Source organism: Phoxinus phoxinus (genome assembly GCF_949152265.1).
Source record: "Phoxinus phoxinus genome assembly, chromosome: 23".
In the NCBI taxonomy this organism is placed as follows: domain Eukaryota; kingdom Metazoa; phylum Chordata; class Actinopteri; order Cypriniformes; family Leuciscidae; genus Phoxinus; species Phoxinus phoxinus.
This window is the reverse complement of record NC_136898.1, coordinates 26,707,598-26,729,216: the sequence shown is the minus strand read 5'-3', so window position 1 is coordinate 26,729,216 and position 21,619 is coordinate 26,707,598. Positions and strand designations below refer to the sequence as shown.

Below are 21,619 nucleotides of genomic sequence, written 5' to 3'. Positions count from 1 at the left end.
GATGGCGTCTACGCTAATAATAGTCTCTCTGTCTATCCCGATGTTTACCGCTGTCCACCGGAACCAGGCCGGATCCAGATCTGATGAAGGACCAGCGCCAGGACACGACGACGACGCTGACCTGAAGTGTCAACCAGTCTCTCCTCCTCTCCACTCTGATTCATTCTGAACTTCTGACCTGTAATGCTCCTGAATCATAATCATACACTGTTCACTCATTGGCCAGAGGAGAATTGGCCCCCGACTGAGCCTGGGTTCTCCCAAGGATTTTTTCTCCATTCTGTCACCTGATGGAGTTTTGGTTCCTTGCCGCTGTTGCCTTGCCTTCTGGCTTGCTTAGTTGGGGACATTTAATATTCAACAATATTATAGATCTGCCTTAAAGGTGGACGATGATGAAATTGTTTTTTGTATTATTTTCATGTTATCACTGTGAAGCTGCTTTGATACAATCTGTATTGTAAAAAGCGCTATATAAATAAAGGTGACTTGACTTGACACACCTGCACTGCTCCTGGAGATCTACCTGTCTAAACCTAATCTACCTGTCCTGATCCCACACACCTTCACTGCTCCTGGAGATCTACCTGTTCGGTTCCTGGAGATCTACCTGTCCTGATCCCTCACTGCTCCTGGAAATCTACCTGTCCTGATCCCACACACCTGCACTGCTTCTGGAGATCTACCTGACCTGATCCCACACACCTGCACTGCTCCTGGAGATCTACCTGTCCTGATCCCTCACTGCTCCTGGAGATCTACCTATCCTGATCCCACACACCTGCACTGCTCCTGGAGATCTACCTGACCTGATCCCACACACCTACACTGCTCCTGGAGATCTACCTGTCCTGATCCCACACACCCGCACTGCTCCTGGAGATCTACCTGTCCTGATCCCACACACCTACACTGCTCCTGGAGATCTACCTGTCCTGATCCCAAACACCTGAATTGCTCCTGGAGATCTACCTGTCCTGATCTCACACACCTGCACTGCTCCCCGAGATCTACCTGTCCTGATCCCACACACCCGCACTGCTCCTGGAGATCTACCTGTCCTGATCCCACACACCCGCACTGCTCCTGGATATCTAGCTGTCCTGATCCCACACACCTGCACTGCTCCTGGAGATCTACCTGTCCTGATGCCACACACCTGCACTGCTCCTCGAGATCTACCTGTCCTGATCCCACACACCCGCACTGCTCCTGGAGATCTACCTGTCCTGATCCCACACTGCTCCTGGAGATCTAACTGTCCTGATCCCACACACCTGTTCTGTTCCTGGACATCTACCTGTCCTGATCCCACACACCCGTACTACTCCTGGATATCTACCTGTCCTGATCCCACACACCTGCATTGCTCCTGGAGATCTACCTGTCCTGATCCCACACACCCGCACTGCTCCTGGAGATCTACCTGTCCTGATCCCACACACCTGCATTGCTCCTGGAGATCTACCTGTCCTGATCCCACACACCCGCATTGCTCCTGGAGATCTACCTGTCCTGATCCCACACACCCGCACTGCTCCTGGAGATCTACCTGTCCTGATCCCACACACCCGCACTGCTCCTGGAGATCTACCTTTCCTGATCCCACACACCTGCACTGCTCCTGGAGATCTACTTGTCCAGATCCCACACACCTGCACTGCTCCTGGAGATCTACTTGTCTAGATCCCACACACCTGCACTGCTCCTGGAGATCTACCTCTCCTGATCCCACACACCTGCACTGCTCCTGGAGATCTACCTGTCTAAACCTAATCTACCTGTCCTGATCCCACACACCTTCACTGCTCCTGGAGATCTACCTGTTCGGTTCCTGGAGATCTACCTGTCCTGATCCCACACACCCGCACTACTCCTGGAGATCTACCTGTCCTGATCCCTCACTGCTCCTAGATTCTACCTGTCCTGATCCCACACACCTGCACTGCTCCTGGAGATCTACCTGTCCTGATCCCACACACCTGCACTGCTCCTGGAGATCTACCTGTCCTGATCCCTCACTGCTCCTGGAGATCTACCTGTCCTGATCCCACACACCTGCACTGCTCCTGGAGATCTACCTGACCTGATCCCACACACCCGCACATCTCCTGGTGATCTCCCTGTCCTGATCCCACACACCCGCACTGCTCCTGGATATCTACCTGTCCTGATCCCACACACCTGCACTGCTCCTGGAGATCTACCTGTCCTGATCCCACACACCGGCACTGCTCCTGGAGATCTACCTGTTCTGATCTCACACACCTGCACTGCTCCTGGAGATCTACCTGTCCTGATCCCACACACCCGCACTGCTCCTGGAGATCTACCTGTCCTGATCCCACACACCCGCACTGCTCCAGGAGATCTAGCTGTTCTGATCCCACACACCTGCACTGCTCCTGGAGATCTACCTGTCCTGATCCCACACATTTGCACTGCTCCTGGAGATCTACCTGTTCGGTTCCTGGAGATCTACCTGTCCTGATCCCACACACCCACACAGCTCCTGGAGATCTACCTGTCCTGATCCCATACACCCGCACTGCTCCTGGAGATCTACCTGTCCTGATTCCACACACCTGCACTGCTCCTGGAGATCTACCTGTCCTGATCCCACACACCTGTTCTGTTCCTTGACATCTACCTGTCCTGATCCCACACACCCGCACTGCTCCTGGATATCTACCTGTCCTGATCCCACACACCTGCACTGCTCCTGGATATCTACCTGTCCTGATCCCACACACCTGCACTCCTCCTGGAGATCTACCTGTCTAAACCTAATCTACCTGTCCTGATCCCACACACCTTCACTGCTCCTGGAGATCTACCTGTTCGGTTCCTGGAGATCTACCTGTCCTGATCCCACACACCCGCACTGCTCCTGGAGATCTACTTGTCCTGATCCTACACACCGGCACTGCTCCTGGAGATCTACCTGTCCTGATCCCACACAACTGCATTGCTCCAGGAGATCTACCTGTTCGGTTCCTGGAGATCTACCTGTCCTGATCCCACACACCTGCACTGCTCCTGGAGATCTACCTGTCCTGATCCCACACAACCGCACTGCTCCTGAAGATCTACCTCTCCTGATCGCACACACCTGCACTGCTCCTGGAGATCTACCTGTCCTGATCCCACACACCTGCACTGCTCCTGGAGATTTACCTGTCCTGATCCAACACATTTGCACTGCTCTTGGAGATCTACCTGTTCGGTTCCTGGAGATCTACCTGTCCTGATCCCACACACCCGCACAGCTCCTGGAGATCTACCTGTCCTGATCCCACACACCCGCACAGCTCCTGGAGATCTACCTGTCCTGATCCCACACACCCGCACTGCTCCTGGAGATCTACTTGTCATGATCCCACACATCCGCACTGCTCCTGGTGATCTACCTGTCCTGATCCTACACACCGGCACTGCTCCTGGAGATCTACCTGTCCTGATCCCACACACCCGCACTGCTCCTGGAGATCTACCTGTCCTGATCCCACACACCTGCATTGCTCCTGGAGATCTACCTGTCCTGATCCCACACACCCGTACTGCTCCAGGAGATCTACCTGTCCTGATCCCACACACCTGCATTGCTCCTGGAGATCTACCTGTCCTGATCCCACACACCTGCACTGCTCCTGGAGATCTACCTGTCCTGATCCCACACACCCGCACTGCTCCTGGAGATCTACTTGTCCTGATCCCACACACCTGCACTGCTCCTGGAGATCTACCTGTCCTGATCCCACACACCTGCACTGCTCCTGGAGATCTACCTGTCTAAACCTAATCTACCTGTCCTGATCCCACATACCTTCACTGCTCCTGGAGATCTACCTGTTTGGTTCCTGGAGATCTACCTGTCCTGATCCCACACATTTGCACTGCTCCTGGAGATCTACCTGTTCGGTTCCTGGAGATCTACCTGTCCTGATCCCACACACCTGCACTGCTCCTGGAGATCTACCTGTCCTGATCCCACACTGTTCCTGGAGATCTACCTGTCCTGATCTCACACATCTGCACTGCTCCTGGAGATCTACCTGTCCTGATCCCACACACCCGCACTGCTCTTGGAGATCTACCTGTCCTGATCCCACACTGCTCCTGGAGATCTACCTGTCCTGATCCCACACACCTGTTCTGTTCCTGGACATCTACCTGTCCTGATCCCACACACCCGCACTGCTCCTGGATATCTACCTGTCCTGATCCCACACACCTGCCCTGCTCCTGGAGATCTACCTGTCTAAACCTAATCTACCTGTCCTGATCCCACACACCTGCACTGCTCCTGGAGATCTACCTGTCCTGATCTCACACACCTGCACTGCTCCTGGAGATCTACCTGTCCTGATCCCACACATCCGCACTGCTCCTGGAGATCTACCTGTCCTGATTCCACACACCCGCACTGCTCCTGGAGATCTACCTGTCCTGATCCCACACACCCGCACTGCTCCTGGAGATCTACCTGTCCTGATCCCACACTGCTCCTGAAGATCTACCTGTCCTGATCCCACACACCTGTTCTGTTCCTGGACATCTACCTGTCCTTATCCCACACACCTGCACTGCTCCTTGATATCTATCTGTCCTGATCCCACACACCTGCACTGCTCCTGGAGATCTACCTGTCCTGATCCCACACACCTGTTCTGTTCCTAGACATCTACCTGTCCTGATCTAACACACCCGCACTGCTCCTGGATATCTACCTGTCCTGGTCCCACACACCTGCACTGCTCCTGGAGATCAACCTGTCCTGGTCCCACACACCTGCACTGCTCCTGGAGATCTACCTGTCCTGATCCCACACACCTGCACTGCTCCTGGAGATCTACCTGTCCTGATCCCACACACCTGCACTGCTCCTGGAGATCTACCTGTCCTGATCCCACACACCCGCACTGCTCCTGGAGATCTATCTGTCCTGGTCCCACACACCCGCACTGCTCCTGGAGATCTACCTGTTTTGATCCCACACACCTGCACTGCTCCTGGAGATCTACCTGTCCTGATCCCACATACCTGCACTGCTCCTGGAGATCTACCAGTCCTGATCACACACACCCGGACTGCTCCTGGAGATCTACCTGTCCTGATCCCACACACCCGCACTGCTCCTGGAGATCTACCCGTCCTGATCACACACACCTGCTCTACTCCTGGAGATCTACCTGCCCTGATCCCACACACCTGCACTGCTCCTGGAGATCTACCTGCCCTGATCCCACACACCTGCACTGCTCCTGGAGATCTACCTGTCCTGATCCCACACACCTGCACTGCTCCTGGAGATCTACCTGTCCTGATCCCACACACCTGCACTGCTCCTGGAGATCTACCTGTCCTGATCCCACACCCGCACTGCTCCCGGAGATCTTCATCCGCTGCTTCAGGTGTGTTTGATCAGGGATGGAAATGGAGCTGAACTCTGCAGGAAGGCAGATCTCCAACAGGATTATACACCTCTGCCCTAAAAGTATGTAGTGTTTTTGTGAAGAAAAGTACACTTTTGAGTGTGTAGCAGAAGAGTAGACCAGCTTTGGGACACTACTTCATCATAACTTCAACATACCGGACAGCTCTGTGTCTTAGATCTGTGTGTCCTGTCACTGTTTAAACTGTCCTGTCACAGTTAAAATCCTCCACATTCAATTTAAATTTAGTTCATCCTGTTTGAAATGAAGCTGTCGTGTCTTTCATGTGGAAACTCTCCTCGATTGTTTGCATAAGTATGATCAAACACATCTAAAGTTCACGTTGTTGCAGATTTTTTCTTCAGGTTTTTCACTTAAACCCCTCTATCTAAACCTCTCAAATTACAGCAATATTCAATAAAAAATAAGAATTGTCAAATTTGATTTCATGGTGACTGTTTCTTATAAATGATTTATTTAAAATTCATGTGCTCTGTAATCTTCAGTCAGAAGAACTTCCTCTTGCAGCATCTCTTCTCTTCTCTGATGACGAGGGCGGGGCTATAACCTGTCACTCACATGAGATCAGCCAATAGCAAACCACAGCCATCCAATAAACTCCCCACACCCACTGACAAACTCTTGATGACGAGGCAGTCGGGATATCCAGCCTTACTAGGACACAGCCGTCCAAAGTGTGGCACCCAAAGGCATTTTACAATCAGAGAGGTACTACTAATGTCAAAAACTTTATTTGAATGAACTGCATAACATCTCCACATATTATTGTCCAGTTGTAGTGGCTTCATCCAGGCGCTTTTCCAGGAGTGTTGCGTTCACACGGTGCATCATCAAAAACTGTCCATTTAAATGAAATACGGGGATGTGATATCTGTACCTGTCGAACCAGACTCTGTTCTCCGGGAGAGTGATGTCCACCTCCTGCAGCTGGACCTGGACCACACACACACACACACACACACACACACACACACACACACACACACACATTATACAGAGGAGAGCAGAGGAACACCAGGGCAGTGTGAACAGAGTGAGTGACACACACACACACACACACACACTAGACAGTCTTACCCGGTGTGTATACGGCTCGAGGGCTGCTTTCGCTTCGTCACACAGAGGACACGGGTCCTGTACACAGACAGAGATCTGATCACGTCACGTCTTGCATGTGTGAGTGAACTTATTGGAAGACTAATAACTAGCATGTTTTAACATGTTGCTAACAAGTTTTACCCATAGACTAAAAAAAGATAGACGACGCTCCTTCACTCTCTTCCACTGGTGAGAGTCCTAATATGGCACTGACATCTTGTGCAGATTTGGGACCTGATTCTGCGCAGTAGCGAACGCGCGACCCAATTCTGCGCAGTAGCGAACGCACGACCCGATTCTACGCAGTACCGAATGTGGGACCCGATTCTGCGCAGTAGTAACGCACGACCCGATTCTGCGCAGTAGCGAATGCGGGACCCGATTCTGCGCAGTAGCGAACGCACGACCCGATTCTGCGCAGTAGCGAACGCACGACCCGATTCTGCGCAGTAGCGAACGCACGACCCGATTCTGCGCAGTAGCGAACGCACGACCCGATTCTGCGCAGTAGCGAACACGCTACTGTGACGCATCACACACGCACACATCTGTCCATCACGCACACATCTGTCCATCACGCACACATCTGTCCACATCTGTGTCGAACACGACACAGATGCGTGTGTGATCCGCAGTAGTAACGCACGACCCGATTCTGCGCAGTAGCGAACGCACGACCCGGTTCTGCGCAGTAGCGAACGCACGACACGATTCTACGCAGTAGCAAACGCACGACCCGATTCTGCGCTGTAGCGAACGCACGACCCGATTCTACGCAGTAGCGAATGCGGGACCCGATTCTGCGCAGTAGCGAACGCACGACCCGATTCTACGCAGTAGCAAACGCACGACCCGATTCTGCGCTGTAGCGAACGCACGACCCGATTCTGCGCAGTAGCAAACGCACGACCCGATTCTGCGCTGTAGCGAACGCACGACCCGATTCTGCGCTGTAGCGAACGCACAACCCGATTCTACGCAGTAGCGAATGCGGGACCCGATTCTGCGCAGTAGCGAACGCGGGACCTGATTCTGCGCAGTAGCGAACGCGGGACCCGATTCTACCCAGTAGCGAACGCGGGACCCGATTTTGCGCAGTAGCGAACGCACGACCCGATTCTGCGCAGTAGCGAGCGCGCGACCCGATTCTGCGCAGTAGCGAACGCACGACCCGATTCTACGCAGTAGCGAACGCACGACCCGATTCTGCGCAGTAGCGAACGCGCGACCCGATTCTGCGCAGTAGCGAACATGGGACCCTGATTCTGCGCAGTAGCGAATGCGGGACCCGATTCTGCGCAGTAGTAACGCACGACCCGATTCTGCGCAGTAGCGAACGCACGACCCGATTCTGCGCAGTAGCGAACGCACGACCCGATTCTGCGCAGTAGCGAACACGCTACTGTGACGCATCACGCATCACACACGCACACATCTGTCCATCACGCACACATCTGTCCATCACGCACACATCTGTCCACATCTGTGTCGAACACGACACAGATGCGTGTGTGATCCGCAGTAGTAACGTACGACCCGATTCTGCGCAGTAGCGAACGCACGACCCGATTCTACGCAGTAGCAAACGCACGACCCGATTCTGCGCTGTAGCGAACGCACGACCCGATTCTACGCAGTAGCGAATGCGGGACCCGATTCTGCGCAGTAGCGAACGCGGGACCTGATTCTGCGCAGTAGTAACGCACGACCCGATTCTACGCAGTAGCGAATGCGGGACCCGATTCTGCGCAGTAGCGAACGCACGACCCGATTCTGCGCAGTAGCGAACGCACGACCCGATTCTACGCAGTAGCAAACGCACGACCCGATTCTGCGCTGTAGCGAACGCACGACCCGATTCTGCGCAGTAGCAAACCCACGACCCGATTCTGCGCTGTAGCGAACGCACGACCCGATTCTGCGCTGTAGCGAACGCACAACCCGATTCTACGCAGTAGCGAATGCGGGACCCGATTCTGCGCAGTAGCGAACGCGGGACCTGATTCTGCGCAGTAGCGAACGCGGGACCCGATTCTACCCAGTAGCGAACGCGGGACCCGATTCTGCGCAGTAGCGAACGCACGACCCGATTCTGCGCAGTAGCGAGCGCGCGACCCGATTCTGCGCAGTAGCGAACGCACGACCCGATTCTACGCAGTAGCGAACGCGCGACCCGATTCTGCGCAGTAGCGAACGCGCGACCCGATTCTGCGCAGTAGCGAACGCGCGACCCGATTCTGCGCAGTAGCGAACATGGGACCCTGATTCGACCCGATTCTGCGCAGTAGCGAACACGCGACCCGATTCTGCGCAGTAGCGAACGCGCGACCCGATTCTACGCAGTAGCGAACGCACGATCCGATTCTGCACAGTAGCGAACGCACGATCCGATTCTGCGCAGTAGCGAACGCGCGAACCGATTCTGCGCAGTAGCGAACGCGCGACCCGATTCTACGCAGTAGCGAACGCACGATCCGATTCTGCACAGTAGCGAACGCACGATCCGATTCTGCGCAGTAGCGAACGCGCGACCCGATTCTGCGCAGTAGCGAACGCACGACCCGATTCTGCGCAGTAGCGAACGCACGACCCGATTCTGCGCAGTAGCGAACGCACGATCCGATTCTGCGCAGTAGCGAACGCGCGACCCGATTCTACGCAGTAGCGAACGCACGATCCGATTCTGCACAGTAGCGAACGCGCGACCCGATTCTGCGCAGTAGCGAACGCACGACCCGATTCTGCGCAGTAGCGAACGCACGATCCGATTCTGCGCAGTAGCGAACGCACGACCCGATTCTGCGCAGTAGTAACGCACGACCCGATTCTGCGCAGTAGCGAACGCACGACCCGATTCTGCACAGTAGCGAACGCACGACCCGATTCGGGTCCCGATTCTGCGCAGTAGCGAACGCACGATCCGATTCTGCGCAGTAGCGAACGCGCGACCCGATTCTGCGCAGTAGCGAACGCGCGACCCGATTCTACGCAGTAGCGAACGCACGATCCGATTCTGCACAGTAGCGAACGCACGATCCGATTCTGCGCAGTAGCGAACGCGCGACCCGATTCTACGCAGTAGCGAACGCGCGACCCGATTCTACGCAGTAGCGAACGCGCGACCCGATTCTGCGCAGTAGCGAACGCACGATCCGATTCTGCGCAGTAGCGAACGCGCGACCCGATTCTGCGCAGTTGTAACGCACGAACCGATTCTGCGCAGTAGTACCGCACGACCCGATTCTGCGCAGTAGCGAACGCGGGATCCGATTCTGCACAGTAGTAACGCGGGACCTGATCTTGTGCAGTAGCGAACGCGGGACCCGATTCTACGCAGTAGCGAACGCGGGACCCGATTCTGCACAGTATTAACGCACGACCCGATTCTGCGCAGTTGGACAGATGAGTGTGTGATGGATAGATGCGTGTGTGATGGACAGATGTGTGAGTGATGGACAGATGCGTGGGTGATGGACAGATGCGTGCGTGATGGACAGATGTGTGCGTGATGGACAGATGCGTGCGTGATGGACAGATGTGTGTGTGATGGACAGATGCGTGTGTGATGGACAGATGTGTGAGTGATGGACAGATGCGTGCGTGATGGACAGATGCGTGTGTGGACAGATGTGTGCGTGATGGACAGATGCGTGTGTGATGGACAGATGTGTGAGTGATGGACAGATGCGTGCGTGATGGACAGATGCGTGCGTGATGGACAGATGCGTGTGTGATGGACAGATGCGTGTGTGATGGACAGATGCGTGTGTGATGGACAGATGTGTGCGTGATGGACAGATGCGTGTGTGATGGACAGATGCGTGTGTGATGGACAGATGCGTGTGTGATGGACAGATGCGTGTGTGATGGACAGATGCGTGTGTGATGGACAGATGCGTGCGTGATGGACAGATGTGTGCATGATGGACAGATGCGTGCGTGATGGACAGATGTGTGTGTGATGGACAGATGTGTGCGTGATGGACAGATGTGTGCGTGATGGACAGATGCGTGCGTGATGGACAGATGTGTGCGTGATGGACAGATGCGTGCGTGATGGACAGATGTGTGTGTGATGGACAGATGCGTGTGTGATGGACAGATGTGTGCGTGATGGACAGATGTGTGTGTGATGGACAGATGTGTGTGTGATGGACAGATGCGTGTGTGATGGACAGATGTGTGCGTGATGGACAGATGTGTGCATGATGGACAGATGCGTGTGTGATGGACAGATGTGTGTGTGATGGACAGATGCGTGTGTGATGGACAGATGTGTGTGTGATGGACAGATGCGTGTGTGATGGACAGATGTGTGCGTGATGGACAGATGTGTGTGTGATGGACAGATGCGTGCGTGATGGACAGATGCGTGTGTGATGGACAGATGTGTGCGTGATGGACAGATGTGTGTGTGATGGACAGATGCGTGCGTGATGGACAAATGTGTGAGTGATGGACAGATGTGTGCGTGATGGACAGATGCGTGTGTGATGGACAGATGTGTGTGTGATGGACAGATGTGTGCGTGATGGACAGATGCGTGTGTGATGGACAGATGCGTGTGTGATGGACAGATGTGTGTGCGTGAAATGTGTGTGTGATGGACAGATGCGTGCGTGATGGACAGATGTGTGTGTGATGGACAGATGCGTGCGTGATGGACAGATGCGTGTGTGATGGACAGATGCGTGTGTGATGGACAGATGTGTGTGCGTGAAATGTGTGTGTGATGGACAGATGTGTGCGTGATGGACAGATGTGTGTGTGATGGACAGATGCGTGCGTGATGGACAGATGCGTGTGTGATGGACAGATGTGTGTGTGATGGACAGATGCGTGCGTGATGGACAGATGCGTGCGTGATGGACAGATGCGTGCGTGATGGACAGATGCGTGTGTGATGGACAGATGCGTGTGTGATGGACAGATGTGTGCGTGATGGACAGATGCGTGCGTGATGGACAGATGCGTGTGTGATGGACAGATGTGTGTGTGATGGACAGATGCGTGTGTGATGGACAGATGTGTGCGTGATGGACAGATGTGTGCGTGATAGACAGATGTGTGCGTGATGGACAGATGTGTGCGTGATGGACAGATGCGTGCGTGATGGACAGATGTGTGTGTGATGGACAGATGTGTGTGTGATGGACAGATGTGTGCGTGATGGACAGATGTGTGCGTGATAGACAGATGTGTGCGTGATGGACAGATGCGTGCGTGATGGACAGATGTGTGTGTGATGGACAGATGTGTGCGTGATGGACAGATGTGTGCGTGATAGACAGATGTGTGCGTGATGGACAGATGCGTGCGTGATGGACAGATGCGTGCGTGATGGACAGATGTGTGCGTGATGGACAGATGCGTGCGTGATGGACAGATGCGTGCGTGATGGACAGATGTGTGCGTGATGGACAGATGTGTCCGTGATGGACAGATGTGTGCGTGATGGACAGATGTGTGCGTGATGGACAGATGTGTGCGTGATGGACAGATGCGTGTGTGATGGACAGATGTGTGTGTGATGGACAGATGTGTGCGTGATGGACAGATGTGTGTGTGATGGACAGATGTGTGCGTGATGGACAGATGTGTGCGTGATGGACAGATGCGTGCGTGATGGACAGATGCGTGTGTGATGGACAGATGTGTGTGCGATGGACAGATGCGTGTGTGATGGACAGATGTGTGTGTGATGGACAGATGTGTGTGCGTGAAATGTGTGTGTGATGGACAGATGCGTGCGTGATGGACAGATGTGTGCGTGATGGACAGATGTGTGCGTGATGGACAGATGTGTGTGCGTGAAATGTGTGTGTGATGGACAGATGTGTGTGTGAGATGTGTGTGTGTGTGTGTGTGTGTGATGGACAGATGTGTGTGTGATGGACAGATGTGTGTGTGATGGACAGATGTGTGCGTGATGGACAGATGCGTGTGTGATGGACAGATGTGTGTGCGTGAAATGTGTGTGTGATGGACAGATGTGTGTGTGAGATGTGTGTGTGTGTGTGATGGACAGATGTGTGTGTGAGATGTGTGTGTGATGGACAGATGTGTGTGTGAGATGTGTGTGTGATGGACAGATGTGTGTGCGTGAGATGTGTGCGTGATGGACAGATGTGTGCGTGATGGACAGATGTGTGCGTGATGGACAGATGTGTGCGTGATGGACAGATGCGTGCGTGATGGACAGATGCGTGTGTGATGGACAGATGTGTGCGTGATGAACAGATGTGTGTGTGTGTGTGTGTGTGAGATGTGTGTGTGATGGACAGATGTGTGTGTGAGATGTGTGTGTGTGTGTGAGATGTGTGTGTGTGTGTGAGATGTGTGTGTGATGGACAGCACCTGTACCTTGGTGAAGAGCAGGAGGACGGGCCGCTGAGTGCTGGTGCAGAGCCGTCTGAAGACACTGGAGAGCAGCATGACTGTGAACGACATCATCAGTTATTATGAGCCTGAGGTCACTGTGAACATCGTGCCTCGTCACACACAGTTCAAGCGAGACCAGGGCCAGTCGCACAGAGGCCGCTGTAACCAGCTTATATCTGTGAGTTATGCTGAGTGTCCAGCATGTAGAGTATTCATAATCAGTGTTAACACATGCTTTCTGTGTTTTCATGTCATTGTATGCAGGTCATTATAGGGTTAATTACAATTTCTGAAAGCACAAAACAAGCCCTCAGATTTCTGGGTAAAACTTAATATATAAGGCTTAGTTTATTAATATTAGTTAACATGAACTAACAAGTAGCAATACTTTTACAGCATGTATTAATGTTAATAGTAATCCCAACATTTACTAATACATAGTTTTTAGATCAAATTAGTTTACAGTGTATTGACTAATGTTACAACTGACATTACAGTCAATACACTGTAAACTATTAATATAGCTTGCTTAATGAGTCTGGTAAAAATATAATAATACTCATTGTGAGTGAGCTTATTGTAAAGTGTTACTCATTTCTGCATCTTTCTTTTTAATTCTTGCTGTTTCATGAATTTTGTTTTTTAATTGTTTCGGTTATGCCAAAGCTGTTAATAGTTTATTAAACATTTTAAATAGACTAGATATAATGTTGTGAAACACGACTGTTTGTTTTTATTTCAGTTGTTTGAATGTTTCTGAGGTTATTAAGTGTTGGTACGGGTCACGCAGATCTGACCAGCCGATGATTAAGCAGCGGGTTATGTAAATAAACACTGTCCGTCATTCTCCTTATGGAATTATAAGAGTTTACGCTAGATTGTTGTTGTTTTTATTATCATCTGACAGCTCAGCTATTCACAACCTCTCACCGACAGAACATAAACTGCCCAGTGTGTCCTTCTCCTTCTCCTTCTTCTTCTTCTTCTTCTTCTTCTTCTTCTTCGATTATCGGCGGTTGTCACACCAGCTGAGGGCGCGCATCGCCACCTACTGGTTTTGGAGTGTGAGGCGACAAAAAAAAAAAAAAAAAAACCTGTCACAGTTTTTCTCAGTAGTACGGACAAAACAATATATATATATTTTTTTAAACATTTTTTATGCATTTGGCAGACGCTTTTATCCAAAGCGACTTACATTGCATTCAAGGTACACATTTTACATTTTGTCAGTTCCAATAAGTGGTAGTAACACTTTACAATAAGGTTCATTGGGTAACATTAATTAACTACATTAGTTATGAACTAATAATGAACTGCACTTATAGCCTACAGCATTTATTACAGTTTTTCTCAGTCGCTTTGGTACATTTCTCAGATCAGAATTGATATTCTGAAAACTAACTGTTCAATCTTCACATCATTATCACTTGTGCACATCAAAAAAGCAGTTTCTCATTTCTTTGAACAAGTTGCAAATGCTTTGGTGCATCCATGCAAATGATTATGTGCAATTCTCTGCGGTTTCCTACATTATCAGCTGCCTATGTCATGTTGATCAAAACATTATAATGTGTCTCTGTTGAATAGTCCCCCCCCCCCCACACACACAACCTTATGCATTAGTTCATATCATAAGTCATTACGTGCAAAATGCACAACACGTTGTCATAATATGTTATAACATAGAAGATATTGGTTGCGATGTGTATGAGATGTGTATGAGATGTAGATGAGATGTGTATGAGATGTGTGTGAGATGTGTATGAGATGTGTATGAGATGTGTATGAGATGTGTATGAGATGTGTATGAGATGTAGATGAGATGTGTATGAGATGTGTGTGAGATGTGTATGAGATGTGTATGAGATGTGTATGAGATGTGTATGAGATGATTATGAGATGTAGATGAGATGTGTATGAGATGTGAATGAGATGTGTGTGAGATGTGTATGAGATGTGTGTGAGATGTGTATGAGATGTGGATGAGATGTGTATGAGATGTGTATGAGATGTGTATGAGATGTGTGTGAGATGTGTATGAGATGTGTATGAGATGTGTATGAGATGTGTATGAGATGTGTATGAGATGTGTATGAGATGTAGATGAGATGTGTATGAGATGTGAATGAGATGTGTATGAGATGTGTATGAGATGTGTATGAGATGTGTATGAGATGTGTGTGAGATGTGTATGAGATGTGTATGAGATGTGAATGAGATGTGTATGAGATGTGAATGAGATGTGTATGAGATGTGTATGAGATGTGTATGAGATGTGTGTGAGATGTGTATGAGATGTGGATGAGATGTGTGTGAGATGTGTATGAGATGTGGATGAGATGTGGATGAGATGTGTATGAGATGTGTATGAGATGTAGATGAGATGTGTATGAGATGTGAATGAGATGTGTATGAGATGTGTATGAGATGTGTGTGAGATGTGGATGAGATGTGGATGAGATGTGTATGAGATGTGTATGAGATGTGTATGAGAAGTGTATGAGATGTGTGTGAGATGTGTATGAGATGTGTATGAGATGTGTATGAGATGTGTGTGAGATGTGAATGAGATGTGTATGAGATGTGAATGAGATGTGTATGAGATGTGTATGAGATGTGTATGAGATGTGTATGAGGTGTATGAGATGTGTATGAGATGTGTGTGAGATGTGTATGAGATGTGTATGAGATGTGGATGAGATGTGGATGAGATGTGTATGAGATGTAGATGAGATGTGTATGAGATGTGTATGAGATGTGTGTGAGATGTGTATGAGATGTGTATGAGATGTGGATGAGATGTGTATGAGATGTGTATGAGATGTGTATGAGATGTGTATGAGATGTAGATGAGATGTGGATGAGATGTGTATGAGATGTGTATGAGATGTGTATGAGATGTGTATGAGATGTAGATGAGATGTGTATGAGATGTGTATGAGATGTGTGTGAGATGTGTATGAGATGTGGATGAGATGTGAATGAGATGTGTATGAGATGTGGATGAGATGTGGATGAGATGTGGATGAGATGTGTATGAGATGTGGATGAGATGTGGATGAGATGTGTATGAGATGTGTATGAGATGTGTATGAGAAGTGGATGAGATGTGTGTGAGATGTGTATGAGATGTGTATGAGATGTGTATGAGATGTGGATGAGATGTGTATGAGATGTGTATGAGATGTGTATGAGATGTGTATGAGATGTGTGTGAGATGTGTATGAGATGTGGATGAGATGTGGATGAGATGTGTATGAGATGTGGATGAGATGTGGATGAGATGTGTATGAGATGTGTATGAGATGTGTATGAGAAGTGGATGAGATGTGTGTGAGATGTGTATGAGATGTGTATGAGATGTGTATGAGATGTGGATGAGATGTGTATGAGATGTGTATGAGATGTGTATGAGATGTGTATGAGATGTGTGTGAGATGTGTATGAGATGTATGGCAAGCCGTTTTAGCTTTTATTCATTTCCAGGATATGAATTCTTGATATCAACAATTACATTTTCACTAGTTAAAATTATAGTTATTGATATCAGGAATTAGATTTATACTAGTAACAATGGCCATTTTTGATATCAGGAATTACATTTCCACTAGTAAAAATGCTAATTCTTGATATCAACAATTACATTTTTACTAGTTAAAATGTTAATTCTAGATATCAAGAATTTAATTTTTGATATCAAGAATTTAATTCTTGATATCTGTAATTGTATTTTCACTAGTGAAATGTCACCATAGGCTGCCATTCAAAATCAATTGTTGATATCAAGAATTGATTTCTTACTAGTAGAAATTCCAATTTCACATATCAGAAATACAATTCTTACTAGTAAAAACCTTTATTTTTGATATCAAGAATTCAGTTGTCACTAGTTGAAATGTCTATTCTTGATATCAACAATTGAATTGCCACTAGTAACAATGTTAATTTTTGATATCAATAATCCCATTTTCACTAGTGACAATGTTAATTTCTGATATCATGAATGTGATTGTTACTAGTAAGAAAGCCATTTTAGATATCTGAAATATTATTGATATCATAAATACATTTTCAGATATCAAAAATGAAAAATGTTACTAGTAGCAATTCAATTGTTGATATCAAGAATAGACATTTCAACTAGTGACAATTGAATTATTGATATCAGTAATTGGCATTTTTACTAGTAACAATGTAATTATTGATATCAACAATTACATTTTTACTAGTAAGAAATCAATTCTTGATATCAACAATTGATTTTGAATGGCAGCCTATTGTGACATTTCACTAGTGAAAATACAATTACAGATATCAACAATTCAATTGTTGATATGAACAATTACATTTTTGATATCAACAATTGCAATTGTTGATATCAAGAATTAAATTGTTGATATCAAGAATTAAATTGTTGATATCAAGAATTAAATTGTTGATATCAACAATTGCATTTTTGATATCAAAAAATGTAATTGTTGATATCAAAAATGTAATTGTTGATATCAAGAATTCATATCCTGGAAATGAATAAAAGCTAAAACGGCTTGCCATATGAGATGTGTGTGAGATGTGTATGAGATGTGTATGAGATGTGGATGAGATGTGGATGAGATGTGGATGAGATGTGTATGAGATGTGTGTGAGATGTGTATGAGATGTGTATGAGATGTGGATGAGATGTGGATGAGATGTGTATGAGATGTGAATGAGATGTGTATGAGATGTGGATGAGATGTGGATGAGATGTGTATGAGATGTGTGTGAGATGTGTATGAGATGTGTATGAGATGTGGATGAGATGTGTATGAGATGTGGATGAGATGTGGATGAGATGTGTATGAGGTGTGGATGAGATGTCAAGTCAAGTCAAGTCATCTTTATTTATATAGCGCTTTTTACAATACAGATTGTATCAAAGCAGCTTCACAGTGATAACATGAAAATAATACAAAAAATAATTTCATCATCGTCCACCTTTAAGGCAGATCTATAATATTGTTGAATATTAAATGTCCCCAACTAAGCAAGCCAGAAGGCAAGGCAACAGCGGCAAGGAACCAAAACTCCATCAGGGACAGAAAGGAGAAAAAAACCTTGGGAGAACCCAGGCTCAGTCGGGGGCCAGTTCTCCTCTGGCCAATGAGTGAACAGTGTATGAAGTTCAGAATGAATCAGAGTATTTGTCCAGTTCCGGTTGGGTGAAGTCGGAGTGGAGAGGAGGAGAGACTGGTTGACACTTCAGGTCAGCGTCGTCGTCGTGTCCTGGCGCTGGTCCTTCATCAGATCTGGATACGGCCTGGTTCCGGTGGACAGCGGTAAACCTCGGGATAGACAGAGAGACTAATATTAGCGTAGACGCCATTCTTCTTATGATGTACCAAGTACATCAGGATTACGGGAAGTGTATGTATTACCAAGTGTATGTATTACCAAGTGTATGTATTACCAAGTACATCAGGATACAGATGTGTATGAGATGTGGATGAGATGTGGGTGAGATGTGGGTGAGATGTGGATGAGATGTGTATGAGATGTGTATGAGAAGTGGATGAGATGTGTAATGAGATGTGTATGAGATGTGTATGAGATGTGTATGAGATGTGTATGAGATGTGTATGAGATGTGTTTGAGATGTGTATGAGATGTGTGTGAGATGTGTGTGAGATGTGTATGAGATGTGTATGAGATGAAGTATGAGATGTGTTTGAGATGTGTATGAGATGTGTATGAGATGTGTAATGAGATGTGTATGAGATGTGTATGAGATGTGTATGAGATGTGTTTGAGATGTGTATGAGATGTGTATGAGATGTGTGTGAGATGTGTGTGAGGTGTATGAGATGTGTATGAGATGTGTATGAGATGTGTATGAGATGTAGATGAGATGTGTATGAGATGTGTGTGAGATATGTGTGAGGTGTATGAGATGTGTATGAGATGTGGATGAGATGTGGGTGAGATGTGTGTGAGATGTGGATGAGATGTGAATGAGATGTGTATGAGATGTGGATGAGATGTGGATGAGATGTGGATGAGATGTGTATGAGATGTGGATGAGATGTGTATGAGATGTGAGATGTGTATGAGATGTGTGTGAGATGTGTATGAGATGTGGATGAGATGTGGATGAGATGTGGATGAGATGTGGATGAGATGTGGATGAGATGTGGATGAGATGTGTCTGTGAGATGTGGATGAGATGTGGATGAGATGTGTATGAGATGTGAGATGAGTATGAGATGTGTGTGAGATGTGTATGAGATGTGTATGAGATGTGTATGAGATGTGTCTGAGATGTGTATGAGATGAGATTGAGATGTGTAGGAGATGTGGATGAGATGTGTATGAGATTGAGATGTGTATGAGATGTGGATGAGATTGAGATGTGTATGAGATTGAGATGTGTATGAGATGTGGATGAGATGTGTATGAGATTGAGATGTGTATGAGATGTGTATGAGATGTGTATGAGATGTGGATGAGATTGAGATGTGTATGAGATTGAGATGTGTATGAGATTGAGATGTGTATGAGATTGAGATGTGTATGAGATGTGTATGAGATTGAGATGTGTATGAGATTGAGATGTGGATGAGATTGAGATGTGGATGAGATTGAGATGTGTATGAGATTGAGATGTGTATGAGATGTGGATGAGATTGAGATGTGGATGAGATTGAGATGTGTATGAGATGTGTATGAGATGTGAATGAGATGTGTATGAGATGTGGATGAGATGTGTATGAGATGTGTATGAGATGTGTATGAGATGTGAATGAGATGTGTATGAGATGTGTATGAGATGTGAATGAGATGTGGATGAGATGTGTATGAGATGTGTATGAGATGTGTATGAGATGTGTATGAGATGTAGATGAGATGTGTATGAGATGTGAATGAGATGTGGATGAGATGTGGATGAGATGTGTATGAGATGTGTATGAGATGTGTATGAGATGTGGATGAGATGTGGATGAGATGTGGATGAGATGTGAATGAGATGTGTATGAGATGTGTATGAGATGTGTATGAGATGTGGATGAGATGTGAATGAGATGTGTATGAGATGTGGATGAGATGTGTATGAGATGTGGATGGGATGTGGATGAGATGTGAATGAGATGTGTATGAGATGTGTATGAGATGTGTATGAGATGTGGATGAGATGTGGATGAGATGTGGATGAGATGTGAATGAGATGTGTATGAGATGTGTATGAGATGTGTATGAGATGTGGATGAGATGTGAATGAGATGTGTATGAGATGTGGATGAGATGTGTATGAGATGTGGATGAGATGTGAATGAGATGTGGATGGGATGTGGATGAGATGTGAATGAGATGTGGATGAGATGTGGATGAGATGTGAATGAGATGTGTATGAGATGTGTATGAGATGTGTATGAGATGTGTATGAGATGTGTATGAGATGTGTATGAGATGTGTATGAGATGTGAATGAGATGTGTATGAGATGTGTATGAGATGTGTATGAGATGTGTATGAGATGTGTATGAGATGTGGATGAGATGTGAATGAGATGTGGATGAGATGTGTGGGCCAGCAGAGGAACGCCAGAGGTGTAGTGGACAGACAGACAGACAGACAGACAGACAGACAGACAGACAGACAGACAGACAGACAGACAGACAGACAGACAGACAGACAGACAGACAGACAGACAGACATACAGACAGACAGACAGACAGACAGACAAATAGATAGATAGATAGATAGATAGATAGATAGATAGATAGATAGACAGACAGACAGACAGACAGACAGACAGACAGACAGACAGACAGACAGACGGACGGATAGATCCGTTATAGATAGTTTTCTTAAAAAGAAAGCTCTTTAACGGGACATATTTCTGTAGATATAGAAGATTATAAAATATTTTTCATTTAATGGTGATAATTTTTTTTCAGATATTTGGTTTAATTATTATACGTGCCCATTACTTCATGAAGTCAAATGGTAATTCAATTTTTTTAATTGATATTAAAATATATTTAGAAACAATATCCAAAAGTATTTTTCTGTAAAATGCTTTCTTTGTTTGCCCCCCTTTTGTTTACTCTGACATGTATGGTTAGGCCTATAGGCTACTCTTTTATGTAAATAAATGTATGTTCTTTCTTTAAAAAGAAAAAAGATCTAGATTAAGAATCAGGAAGCACAGTGAATGTGGTAAATTTGTGCTACAAAACACTAAACAGTGTTTATGATTTATAAATTAACATAATAACACATACAAGTTTGCAACATCAAGGACTGGTACTATTTCGTTAAAATATGGTGGAATTGGAAAGATAATATATGTAAAGTTGAATGATTTCTGTGGGTGTTTGTTTTGAGCTCAAGATGGCGCCACTTCATCTCATCAAACACAGATATAACCGTCCTGAGAACAGTGCAGGTAATATCAGCTAATCTTCATATTTGATCAGTAGCAGCTGAAATAGTTTCTGGTCTCAGAGATAGACTAAAGATCAGTGTTACACATGTACACCACAGCACACGTGTTATTCCGGTGTTTGATGAGAGGAGGTCGGTGTTTGGGAATCACTGCAGCTCAACATGCGCGTGTGACTTTCATTCACTCAGAGCAGCAGCTCCTATTGGCTGTTCCCCTGTGACGTCACGACGACGCTGCGTTGTCTCGCGTCGCGTCGCGTC

The 21,619-nt window shown here is 47.2% G+C and overlaps 1 protein-coding gene across 1 annotated transcript; it reads right to left on the bottom strand.

The window, feature by feature from the left end:
* Positions 1-6,171: 6,171 nt before the first annotated feature.
* cUnh5orf63 (chromosome Un C5orf63 homolog) lies at positions 6,172-13,956 on the bottom strand. Its single transcript, XM_079600327.1, has 4 exons — positions 13,866-13,956; positions 12,918-12,991; positions 6,534-6,590; positions 6,172-6,389 (listed from the first exon to the last, which is right to left on the bottom strand). Exons 2-4 carry the CDS (start codon positions 12,987-12,989, stop codon positions 6,219-6,221), a joined length of 300 nt encoding a protein of 99 aa, XP_079456453.1. The 5' UTR covers positions 12,990-12,991; positions 13,866-13,956; the 3' UTR covers positions 6,172-6,218.
* Between the last annotated feature and the right edge of the window lie 7,663 nt (positions 13,957-21,619).